The 13,186-nt window shown below is 38.5% G+C and overlaps 1 protein-coding gene across 1 annotated transcript; it reads right to left on the bottom strand.

Moving 5' to 3' along the window:
* Window positions 1-3,542: 3,542 nt before the first annotated feature.
* On the bottom strand, window positions 3,543-6,235 carry LOC111470372 (calcium uniporter protein 2, mitochondrial-like). Its single transcript, XM_023115935.1, has 2 exons — window positions 5,410-6,235; window positions 3,543-4,239 (listed from the first exon to the last, which is right to left on the bottom strand). Exons 1-2 carry the CDS (start codon window positions 5,995-5,997, stop codon window positions 3,760-3,762), a joined length of 1,068 nt encoding a protein of 355 aa, XP_022971703.1. The 5' UTR covers window positions 5,998-6,235; the 3' UTR covers window positions 3,543-3,759.
* Between the last annotated feature and the right edge of the window lie 6,951 nt (window positions 6,236-13,186).

Raw genomic sequence — 13,186 nt, forward strand, 5'->3', positions numbered from 1 at the left:
AAAGATTATGTTGTAGGTTTTTTTAGTTTTAAAGGTTTAATTCCGCAATACTCACTAGATGATGATAACATTAGCGACTTTAGGTAAGTAGAAATTTAGGGTCGTTACAATCTTTAATAGTTTTGGTGAAAATACTGCCTCATGTGCCAAGCATCAAAAATCAGTATAAGACTTTCATAATCAGGTGGCGATCCAAACAGACACAGATCTCGAGTAATATTGCCAAGCACAGAGGAAGGCGGTTGATGAGAAAGCATAATCAGGTGGAAAAGGATGGAAAGAAAAGGCCCCCAACTAACATAGGGCCACTTACCTTACTAGATAGGGGGGGACACGGCTGTCAAAGATCAGAGCAAGAGCCGTATCCATGATATGTGTCTATGCTTCCTTTCCTTTCTGCAACCCCATTTTATAGGTATATGGGCAGGAGAACTAATAATCAATTCCATGAGTGGCTGTAAACGGAGAGAAAGCTGATGAGACTCCCCCATCTTAGTCCAAAACTGGAATCCGATGACAAAAGAATCCATTTGCAACCTTAGCTTTAACAAAAAAAGCCGAAAAGCACTGACCCCTATCTAGTAATAGTAAGGTTTGGTAAAGCTGCGGGGATTACCGCATTCCCTTCTGTAGGTCTGTCCAGAACCGGAACCTTTATCAATCTCCGAAATTCCTTGTCGGGTAAGTTTCGACCCGCACGAAAGGCGTAACGATCTGGGCACTGTCTCGGAGAGAGGCTCAGTGAGCTCAAGGAGTACTAAAAAAAGGTGCTAATGGCAGTGGGACTCCAGCGGGTAACCTACATCTAAAAGAGTTTAGTGTTAGTTGTTGTTGAGGATATTTAGTTTTTCATTGAAGCGGGTTGTTGGGTTCTCCACGCTTGTGGTAGATTCGGTTTCGAACCTGCGATATGGGCATTACTCCTTCCAGAGCTTAGTTTCGGCTTTTAGCTTCGGTTTTTGAGGCTGAGGCTTGGCTCTAGGCGGATTTTATTTTGGATTTCTTATTTGTTTTTGGCCTATTTCAACCCATTTAACCAACTTGAATCGATTCTAATATCAATCAATTTTAAAAATATTACTTAAGATAAAAAATTTGAGAATCATTCTGAACCAATGAAGAATCTATTATTAAATTCTCATGCTTCCCAATGTGAGGCTTTTATGTTTGAGAATATCCAAAACGAGATGTCATCTTTGGATTCAAACCTTACATTTGTTTAATCCTTTCCAAATGTGTCGAACAAAGCTTCATATACTTCACAACATTCATCTACCACCTCTACACACTCTCCAACACTCATGCTCATCGGTGTTCTCGTTGAAAGACGGGGGTGTACTCCTTGCTTCTGGGGACATTGATCCGAAGCTCGAGTACGGTCCGTGCGCCGTTTTTCTTCTCTACCATGACGACGAATCAATTGATTTAATGTAGGCATCGTTCTTTCCTTTGTTCGTGAGCCGTGCATGATTGACATATGAAATGATTGTGTTTAAGTAATAATCTAAAGAATCTATGGTATATAGATAAAGTTGGGTGTCTTATTCTATTAACACTATTGATACGATCCAATCTGTAATTGTTATAAATCTTCAAGGAGAACATGACCACTACTAAATCCATATCGTGTGCTATATAAGTGCGCTTGTAATCCTTCAATCGATGTCCTTTCTTTGAAACGCTACCATACACCATGAATCCTCAAATTTGAGTAAGAAGGAAGGTTGTAACCAATCTCCATTTGAGTTCTTAAAAAATAATCTTTACTATCTTCGAACTCCCATTCTTAGTTAACGGAATAAAAAGGGTATCTTAGAGAATCTTAGATGAAATATCGGTAACATCTTGCCAATCCTAGAAAGTTATGTACGTCTATAGTAGTGGTCATGCGACGCCACTTCGTTACGACTTCAATCTTGGTAGTGTCCACTTTAATGCTTTCTCGTGTTACTATATGCCAGAGGAGGCAGTTGCTTTTCTCTCGCGGTAGTCAATACTCTTCTTGAAATACGACTCATGATCTTTTTTTCGTCTTAAAGTATATTAGGATATCATCTATGAATACAATAATAAATGTGTCTAGATATTCATTGAACACTATTAATTAGACTCATAAATATTGTTGGTGCATTCATCAATCCAAAGGTTATCACATTGAACTCATAATGTAAGTAAGTACCTTAGGTGAGATGTCATCTTGCTAATATCTCTCTCTTCGATCCTCAACTGGTATCCTGATCTCAAGTCAATCTTAGAAACCACGGCACCATGCAACTGATCAAACAAGTCATCAACTCTTGGGAATGACACTTATTCTTAATGGTCACTTTATTCAACTCCCGATAATCTATACACATGTGCATCAAGCCATCATTCTTCTTCACAAACAATACATGTGCTAAGGCGTATGAATACTCAACTCTTGAAGCTGCATTTTAAGATCTTTAGCTAGCTGTAGGCACCTTTGAAATAAGGGTTGTTCCTTATATGAACTCGATATTGAACTCAATCTCTTGTGCTAGAGGTATTCCTTGGAGATCGTCAAGAACACATCCAAAAAAATCCTTAACTATCGATACTAAGTTTATATCAATCTCCACACATCTGTGTTCACATTGTGAGCCAATATGCCCTATATTCCATGACATTATACAACTTAATACTAGTCAATTGAAAAGCATGAATGCTTACGGTTTTTATGTTGAAAAGTTCTCTCCTCTCAAATTGTTCTTTCAACTTCAAATATTTGTTTCAACACATTTCAATTGTGGGCTATATCCAACATACCATAGCCTAGAAGGTCTTCATAAACATTTTCATGTTCGGGACCTCCTGATTTGGATCAGTGACTTACTCGTTACCATACACATGCTTACATCATTTAAAAAAAAAAAAAAAAAAAAACAAGTAGGTTGCGAACTCTTAATTTTAAATAAAAATCATTCAAATATAGCTCATAATGTTTGATGATCATTCGAACTCCGTCAATTTCTCTCCCGACTCTAAGAATAATGTGTAATCTCCCCTCATCGACAATCAACAACTGCGATCCCGGTTTCTGCATTTGTTGGTCAACAGTGCCCTCGTTAATACCTAATCATGGTCATCGATCTACATTTGGTAGGCAACTTCTATAGCCACTCAAATTTGAAGTTGTTACCAAATCCTACCAGAGGGATGTTTATCTTGAAGAAGAAAATCCTATATTCTTTCCAGTTGAGCGACAAATGGTGTATATCCGAGGCAGAGGCCAAATAGTACTTGGAGGAAGTTATGGGGAAACTTCTAAAATGAGGTACAAGTCAAATCTGAAAGATCCCTCTTTTTTGTATTATTTGCGACACCCAGGAATGATCATTCAAATTTGACCAAAACTTACCAATCTTTCATTATATAATAATAATAATAATACTCATTTGGTGTCAATTAGATGTCTTTCTCTATATCAATACCAATGGGCCTCCAATTCTAAAGTTTGAACTACTTTTGGCTCCCCTTATTAACTAGAAGATGTTAATATTTGTGGGATTGAAGAACAAAAATGACTATTAATGGACGCAGCCAACCTATTTTTGCTCCTACCAACGTGTATTAAATAAGAAAAAAGGATTGAGTTTTGTTAGAAGAGGGGACAATTCTATGTACTCTGTTTACAGAAAGCCGCCGCACCTAATGAAAAAAAACTATAAAACTGGCAGTGAAACAAAAGCTTAGCATCGCACTGCCTATACTCTTTTATTTTTCAAGATCTGTAACTTTTTAATGATGTAAAGATTCCAACTCATACACCTTAGAGTCTGAAGAGGGAAGTCCTTGAGCTGAGGATTTTGGTGGACAAGCTTTACAGAGTTCGTTGTAGCGAGCGATATCGAAATTCTGAAGCTTCATCAGGCGCTTCTGCTTTGTGCTAAACCGGCTTTGGAAGAAGCCCTCGAAGGAAGGCTCTTTCGAGGTCTTGAGGAAGAAGGTATAGCCAGCAATGAAGTAAGCTGAGGTGACATAGAAGCAAATTGGCTCCATGACATCCCAAGTGAGCTCCCAGAAGGTGAGCCTCATGAATGCAGCTGTTTGAGCCACGAGGAGGCCCAGTCCGACCCAGAGCTCCCGACGTACGAGCATTTCAGCTTTTTTGTCGATTACAGCTTTCTTCGTCTCCATTTCTTCAAGCTCTTCCCTTCTAGCATCATCATTTGGAATGACTGGTGGTAAGGGAATTAGGCCTTCAATGGCCTTGGCTACCTGAGGTCAAACAATATGAAATACTTGGGTAAAACCTTGAACTACCTAAAGCATATTGATTGTTAGCTCTAATGGTTCATTGGATGAACTTGGACAGCAGCCACACAAAATTAGTACTACTATATATATATATATATATATATATATATATATATATACATAAACGATTAGTATTATACTTAAGAAAGGAGGGGGACCGGATCAAAATAGGACAGCTGAAAAATTACAGTGTACAAACAAACTTAATAGAATTATAATTTATAAAGAACAGGGCCGGATCAAAAATGGCCGAGGTTGTTTTGATGTTCTAGGATGAAAAGCTTTCAAAGGTTGATCAGAAAATCAGTGAGTTTCTGGGGCAGGGTGTTAAAAGAAGACACAAATTAGTCTTAAAACTTCTCTTTCTTTGGCAGTGAATCCTAAGACGAATCCCAAAAATAATCATGATCAAATTAGACGTTGTTGTTCATCTAAAGCTAATAAGACAAGGCCTACACATCTCAATCGGAATCCCACAGATCAAAACAAAGTTCAATGACATCCCTTCCATCCTAAATCTGTCGTCTTCTCCCCCTCTCTGTACTTTTTCTGGTAGGATTCTTTGCTTATAAGATAAACTAAAACCCTTTACGGTTCCCAAGAGAATTGCAGAGTTTTTTCTCCACGAGTTTCAAACCCCATTAATTGAATCAGAAACTATGGTCAATTTTTGGTATTTCTAATAAACCTAAGTGTTACCCATAAGACACATCTCCCCTTACCCTACCCCTACCCCTACCCCTAACCCAACGACCCCTGAATGATCCATATCCATTGAAGCTAGAAAGTGTAACAATCTTGTCATTGAATGAATCGAAGGGCGTCTATATGATCCTTCAGATAACTCATCTCAAACGTGGAACCCCTTTTTTACGTTTTAGGTCTGTCCTGTTGAAGAAAACAAAAGAAAAAAAGAATAACCAGAAAAGAATATCAGTTCTCGGTAGACTTCAGGACTAGAACTTTAAAATAAAGATCTCGTGAAAGAAAAGTAAAAAAAAAGGGAACCTATTTGGTAAGCGGCATCGAAATCTGTAGAACTCAAAATCAGCAAGTAACCAAAAATATCTCTAATGCAATTAAGAAAAGTAAGCTAAAAAGTCAAATCAAGATGGGAAAACAACAAATCACCTGTTCAGGCCTGAGGTACACAACGTTTCCTAAGACAATCACGGTTCCGGATTCATCAAGCATTTGTGCAGTCTCAAGGCCCTGACCAGGATCATCACATCCCTGACCACAAATCCGTACGAATTCAGAGTGCGGAATCCATGATTTCTGAACTTCTCTCAACTTCCTCTTCACCATCTCCATCCGCGCTACTCTGAGCAACTTCCTCGCATCCTCAACCGTCAAACCACCCTTCAAATCGGACCTATCCGGATCCGAAGCCAACGAATCGCAAGCAGGGGGACGAAGGCAATCGAGGCGAATTCGATGTGGAGCAATCCCAAGAGATTTGAACTTCTCCACCATGTTCCCTCCAGCCGCCAGTTCCCGGAGTTCAGGCGAAATCGCCGGCTGAGAAACAGCTTTCTTGTGAAGAAAGCAACGAAAAACAACATGATCTCCAGGATCATGAGCAATGTTCGCAGTATTGGTGTTGGGAGGAACACGAGCCGCAAGCGAAGACGACGAAATCCGGCATTTGGTAAGGAATTGTTCAGAGATTTTGGATATGTTAAAGAGACGCTGTGCTAGGGTTTTCTTGTACGCCATTGATGAACAACGCTAAACAGAGAATCGATTCGATCGCAGTAACAAGAGAAAGAATCTAGAAATAGAGCTACGGAAATCAAAACAATGAAGAACAGAAAGATCTCTCCGTCGATATTTCGGATCAAATTAATGGGTGAGAACAATCACCGGGGCGTTTCACTGCGATCGATCATCAATCCCAAACGCCCAAATTTATAGGTCGTCGCTCCACTGCCTTCCAATTCCGTTTCCGATTAGAAATTTAATAAATAAAAAAAAATATGGGAAATTGATTCTTTTTTCAATCCAATTATTTAGGAGAGATAAAGCCTTCACCAAAAAAATAGGGGAAAAAGACGCGAGATTTTGTAAAGCGTGACGTAGCCGAGAAACGGCTTAAGTTTCCCATGTGGTTTTTAATCGCCACGTGGCGCTATACGAGATAATCGTAATGAATCTCACGGTTCTGACGAAACGAGATGAGTTTTTAGAGATGTATTCACGTGTGCTAATATCTACTTGTATACTCTAGGACCACGTGAATCACCGTACACGTGGTTGGCTTTAAAAAGTCCCTCCTTGCGTTTGGACATGTGTTCCACAACTTTTTTCCAACTTCCACGAATTAAACTTCTCAAGGTTTAGAATGAGACCTCTTGCTCCCATCATCATCATTATTATTATTATTATTATAATAATAATAATTATTATTATTATTTTGACGGGGTTTTGAATTTTTAACCAGTTAAGTTATGCTCGTACTCTTTTGCTATTCAAATTCATGTCCCGAGTGTTTATCCTCGACTAGTTTGAGTGATCAAGCTTCATGTCAGAGGAATCATCATCCAACGTCCATTTTCGCTGGTAAAGGTCTTTTGTTTCTCCTCTCGAATTGCTTTGTTTTTTGGACTAAAATCTCTCCCTCTTAATATCCGAACTCCATTTGCTTTGTTTTTAGTATAGATTTTCTATTAGAGATTTAATATTTTATGATCCATGAATTTATGATAAACAAATACTCGGATTAATGAGAATATTTTTGGAAGGAAATAGCTGCAATGATTGCATCATGAGTCATGTGCATCCGACCTCATACATATGTATGATCACGAGAAATGGAATTGTGAAAACTTGCTGGTGTGGCTTATGAAGGAGAGTGACTATATGACCCCTTATGTGTTTCGTAGCAATATATGGTCAGAACTATGATTTTGCAAAACTTTGCCATAAGTGGTGATGTATGGACCCCTATGTTATTATGACGATATAGTCACAACTATTGTAACGCCCGAACTCTAACGAGAATTAATTTTCTCAAATTTTTCTTTCAAGATGAACTTTCAGAATTTTATTAAGAGGTTTACATGTTAAATTTGAGGATATGATAGAAGATAAAATTGCTCGGAACAATCTCCGAGACCTAGAAAAAAATATAGTAGAAAAATAAAAAATAAAAAAAGAGAAATGAAAAGGAAAAGATAGGGTTTGAGAGGAGGAAGGTAAAAGAAGAAGAAAAATGCTCAAATTCGTGTAGAGGAGACTGAATTTGACCGAGATTCATTCACAATAAACTCTTAATAGGCTGAGGAGATTTAATCTGATCATCGGAATCGTTTGATTCCGTAAAGAAGCGAGGAAGAACAAAAGGTTAGTTTTTGGATTTTAGTTCTCAAGTTTTCCTCGAGACCCACGAGTTTTTTATGGAATTAGTCTCTCTAATTTTAGTACGTTGATCTTGGAGTATTTTCGCACGTTTTTTGTGAAGGAATCTAAAGTCGAATCATACCAGAAGTAGGAGTTTTGAGAAACCTCCAAAAACGAGTAAGAGAGTTGATTTTAGCCAACTTCGAACTTGAATAACTTTGCCTATAGTTGATAAAAATTCCAAAAAAAATACCTTCATGTAAATGGAATAAAACTCTATAATTATCGTGATCCGCTCGGTCGTTATAAAAATAGAGATGAATCAAAGGACTCTTCGTTCTTATACTTTCTCAGATTTGATGGCGTCTAAACTGTGGAATCGAAATACAAACGAATAACTTCAAAGACTGGATCTGTAGATCTACAAACCAAGTTGAGATGAGTTGAGTAGAAAAAGATATAAAAATATAAAAAAGTAAAAGAACTCACAGGATTTTTGAATTTGCAACTGCGCAGACGAACAGGGGAGAGACGTGTGTCACACATCGAGTGGAGAAGCACGGTTGCCCCAGTGATTTACACATGGCACGCTGCGAGTGGCACAATGCAACCAATCTTGAAGGTAACACATAACCAGTCCAACCAGCGGGCTAAACCGAAGCTGTAGACTTAGCTCATTTGCCCAATTTGTGAATTGCGTTCGCATCTGATGACCTGAATCGACCTCGCGAGCGACACGTATCAACATAGAAAAATCTTACGGAATTTGTGTGTCGCTAGACTTAAACACATGTCAAACTTGTAACTGTCAATCAACGAATGATGCGTGGTGTCACGATCCTACATTTTTACCATGCGGCGTCATGATCTTGACACGCTCACAACCAGCCTTAAGGTGAACTAAGCCCCATATATATTTTTTGTCCCTGTTTTGTGGCTTCGTCAGACCTTAGGCGAGGTTTGTCTTCGCCAATCGAACATTGCTTGTGCGGAATCCAAGCTTGTTCAACCACACACGCAGCCTGCGCATGCATTTTCAATCGTTTGCGACACATCCAACTTGCCTCTACACCAGGCCAAGTCATTCGGCTCGACCTTGTCTCTACTCGGGGCCAAGGTCTCTCAATTCACCATCGCATCTCATCTTGCCATCTCGATCTCCATCGACATGGCCCATATGTGTTGACGTCATCCCGAGTCTCGGGGTGTCATCGGCCATCGTAACTCACTCGATCATGTCATCGAGAATGGACCCGCGTGTCGTTCATCTCATCGAGACTTCCCAAACATCCATCCATCTAGGTTCTATCGAGGCATTGGCCCTCCCGTGCACGTGCCATGTCATTTACGGATATCATGTCGGATAGCGAGTGTATGTAGCAACCTCCAACACGCAGGCTGGGACGCAATACCGGCACACCCGTGTCTCCCGATACTATCCTTGAAAAATCCATTTCAAAGGAAGTCGCCCGAGACACTCGTCTCGACACGCTCGCCCACGCTGTGACACACGTATGTGCCACAGGATAGCTCACTTAGGCCACAGGGCCCAAGGGTGGTGGAGAGCTAACACATGGTACTCATATAGTACATTTTGAGCCATTTTCAATCTTCCAGGCATAGACATGATTTTGGTGAATGGTCATACGGTGTCGTACATTGTTCGTCCGGTGTCCGATTGACACCATACTTGGCGAGCATTCATACTTCATATGGACGGACTTTACTCCTGAACTACATGCCCAAATTCCCTCTAGAACCCCGACTTTTGAGGTTAAGGCCCGAGTCCCTACCTAGCCCTTCAGCAAGCCTTATCTTTGCCCCTCTTGTCAATTTGGTGTCTCCATCTTGCTTATGTCTCAATTTGTCTTCAATGCCCACTTCGTGTGGTGTGTTAGATGATTCACCGTTCTCCTCGGTCGCATCATGGCACTTGTCTAGGCCCTCGCGTGGCCGGGTGGACGCCACTTGAGGGTCGCCGCTTCTCTTGTCGCAATGTGAGGGTCATAACCTACTCTCTTCATAGTTTGGTTGTGACATTCTCCCCCACTTAAACTAGTCACTGTCCTCGATGACTTACTTGGGAGCACAACCATTGTTAGGTTGTGACATTCTTCCCCACTTAAACTCGGCATCGTCCCGATGACGATCCAAACTCTTTGACTGTTGCTGACTCGACTCGGTGGATTTGGTTGTGCTTCAGACAAGTATAAAATTACTAAGCACCTGACTATCCTTTGTCATGATGTTTATCTTACTGACACCTCTCGGTCAGCTTGGGGACAAGTTCGAGTTGATGCTTCTGACTTCTTTTTTTTCATATGGCACCATTTTCTGACTCTTGACTTGGTCAGTTGTTGGGTGAACTTGCCCCAACTTTAGCTTGGCACTACTCTTGGCCAATTTGCATACTTTCTGAGTGACACTAACGGTACACCCCGAGGGGTGTGGCTCGGAAGCCAACCGCGATACTACTCTTCGAGGCACCAACTACTATGGGAGCGGAGTCAAGATGGTTTGTTATTGACTTGCTGGAGAACAGACGTGCTTCAGACGAATACAAAAACTCGTGCACACTATCTACGGGCTATCCCCTTTTGGACCTATTTCTGTTGTTCACCCCTCTTGGACTTGGCCACCAAGACTTGCAATGTAGACATGACTATTCAATGTTTGTTGTAGCTGTGGTGAGGCTAACTCTACACTTAACAGACAACTATGGACTTCTAAGGGCACTCTTGTCCCATTCGTAGCCAACTTGGCCTCAATGTGTGTATCCTATAAGTCACACAAATTGGTGCACCTTTCAAGGTGGGGCTCGCAAGCCTAGCCACGACACCTTCTCGTCGTGGCCACTTCTTTTATTGAGCAAAGTCAGAACTTTTGACACAGCCTCTTTAGTTGTTGGCGTTACCTTTCGGCCAACTCTTTGTACTTTGCCACCTTCACGTAGCTATTGCTGCATTGACATTGCTCTTGGTCTTCTCGCAACTTTAGTTCTCCATTGATCCCTAATTTTTAGTCAACTAATTTTTAGGTAAATATTATTTGGTTAAACCCACACAATTAAAGTAAGGGAAGCTTCTAGTGGAAGATTCTGAATTAAGTTGCCCAAATCTTTCCATTTTTAGGATGTAATGTTTTATTTAAATATAGATCCGTTGGGTCTTGACCACATACTTTCTCTCTCGGTCATTTTTCCATTATTTTTTCTTCTAACAAATTTCCTTCTGTCATTTTTTACTCCGTAGACGATTTCCTCTCGATTATCAGAAGTCAACAAGTGGTATCGGAGCCAAGTTTAATCCACTGGTGTTATAATGCACCATTCTCCTCGGTCGCATAATGGCACTCGTCTAGGCCCTCGCGTGGCCGGGTGGGCGCCACTTTAGGGTCGTCGCTTCTCTTGTCGCAACGTGAGGGTCACAACCTACTCTCTTCATAGTTAGGTTGTGATACATGGCATGCCTAAGGCGCAACTTCCGTCCCTGCAAACGCGTGACACCTGAGTGTGGAGGCATCACGTGGAACCCTCCCACTCGTGCGTAAGGACACATGGGGGAGCGTGCAAGGTGCTTTTTAATATGTTGTCTCTATTTGCCATTTTTCATCTCAATTCCGATACAAACTCTAATTTATCTTGAATCAGGACCTACAAGTGAGTTTTCAAGAAATTTTGAGCTTCCAACAAGCAGAAACACAAGCTAGGGAGAGCATGCTTTGGCCCGATAAATAGCCACACATATTTTAGACAAGTAATACCTGTGGGAGTTGCTAGGACATTCTAGCATGCTAGCTTATCTTACTTAAGGTAGTTAAAATATGCATGTTTAAGACTTTAATGAACTATTTGGGTAGGTATGCAAGTACATTAAGCAAAATTATGAAAATGCCCGTAGTATGATAATAGAGGATGCATGTCTATTAAATATTTTTCATTGTACTAGAATAGAGGATAGAAAATTTGTGATCCGCCCTACGGGTGTTAGATGGACATTATCTTCCTGTTGAGCAGATTTGAATTGTATGTTAGGTTCAGGTGAACATATGTATGGATTATCTATGCTTAGTTGATTGATAGGAATATCTCCTATTAAGTCTATATGAACGATTAGATCATGATTTCAATGCACTAGGTGATCGATAGTATATCTCTCTAGTAAAGTACGCATGAATCAGAATAAGTTTAGAGCGGTAGAACTAAAGTGGTTTATACATTGTCTTAGGTCAATACATTTTTAGTACGCTAAGCACCCTAGGATCATGAGCAGTGATTAGAGACTTAGGTGCACCTTGAGATTTGGCTTAGCCACGAGGAGCTAATCCTTAAAGAACTTCAAACGTGAAATGTGATCTGATCTTCCTAGACGCCCTAGAACCTAATAAATTTTCATGGCACCAAGGAGAACTATGAAAACTTCTAAGATCGATGATAACGTGAGGGAAGCTCAAAGCAAAGCCACGAGAGTTTATGCTCAAAGTGAACAGTATCATACCATTGTTTAGAGTAGTGTTCATCTAACATGTATAATAACCCGCCTTGAGAGAGGATGGAGGACTTAATGTTCTCACGAACGCTTTCTACTTATTTCGTGTTGCATCAATTTTTATCTCACCTTAATAAATAAAATAGAGTATTTCTTTTATTTTTTCAAAGTAGATGAGCGATGATTATTAAAATGTATTGGAAATAAAAAGATAATTTATATAATTAAAGCAAAAAACACGCACACGCAAAGTTATTAGGGAAGAAAAACGTGGACCTTCCCACCTGCCCACGATTCTATTTTTTCATATTATATTAATAAAAATATATCTAAATTTTTTATTTTATCTAAAAAAATATATCTTTAATTTTTTTTTAAAAATACTCTTAAATTTCAAAACATAATTTTAGATTAAAAAAAAAAACCATGAATATTTATTTAAAAAATAACATTAAATTATAAAAAAAAAAAATTAATACCCTTCCACTATTTTAAAATCTTAAAAATATATATATGATTACTCATTGTTTAAAAAATATTCATTAAATAATATTATTATCCTTTGCATTTATAAAAAAAAAATTATTTTTCGACCTCTCATAAATTATTTCTAAATTTTTTTATATTACTTTTAAAAGATTATTAATATTTTCAAAACGTTGATGTGAGTCTAATAGTAAGAGAATCTTTTTTTATTTTTATTTTTTTTTTTAGTTTTAAAAAAGTTTAAAAGTTTTTTTAAAAAAAAATTAAGAGTGTTAATCAAAATTTTGAAAATTTAAGAATATTTTAAAACCATTGTGAAATTTCAATTGTATTTTTTAAAATAAAATATTAATCGTTTCTATCTAAAACTAACACTAAAAATATTTTTTAACTATTTTTAAAGTTTAAAGGTTTTTTATTTTATTTTATTTTTTTATTTAAAAATATTATTGAAATTTTGGAAGTTAAAGAAAAAAAAAAGTTTTAAAATATTCTAAAAAAATAAATTCACAGATTAAGTATGAAAAATTATTTTAAATATTTTTCTATATACATTTTCATCGAATTAAATGTTAATAAAAATTTATTTATAA

The sequence above is a fragment of the Cucurbita maxima genome, unplaced genomic scaffold, assembly GCF_002738345.1.
Source record: "Cucurbita maxima cultivar Rimu unplaced genomic scaffold, Cmax_1.0 Cma_Scf00044, whole genome shotgun sequence".
NCBI classification, from domain to species: Eukaryota; Viridiplantae; Streptophyta; class Magnoliopsida; order Cucurbitales; family Cucurbitaceae; genus Cucurbita; species Cucurbita maxima.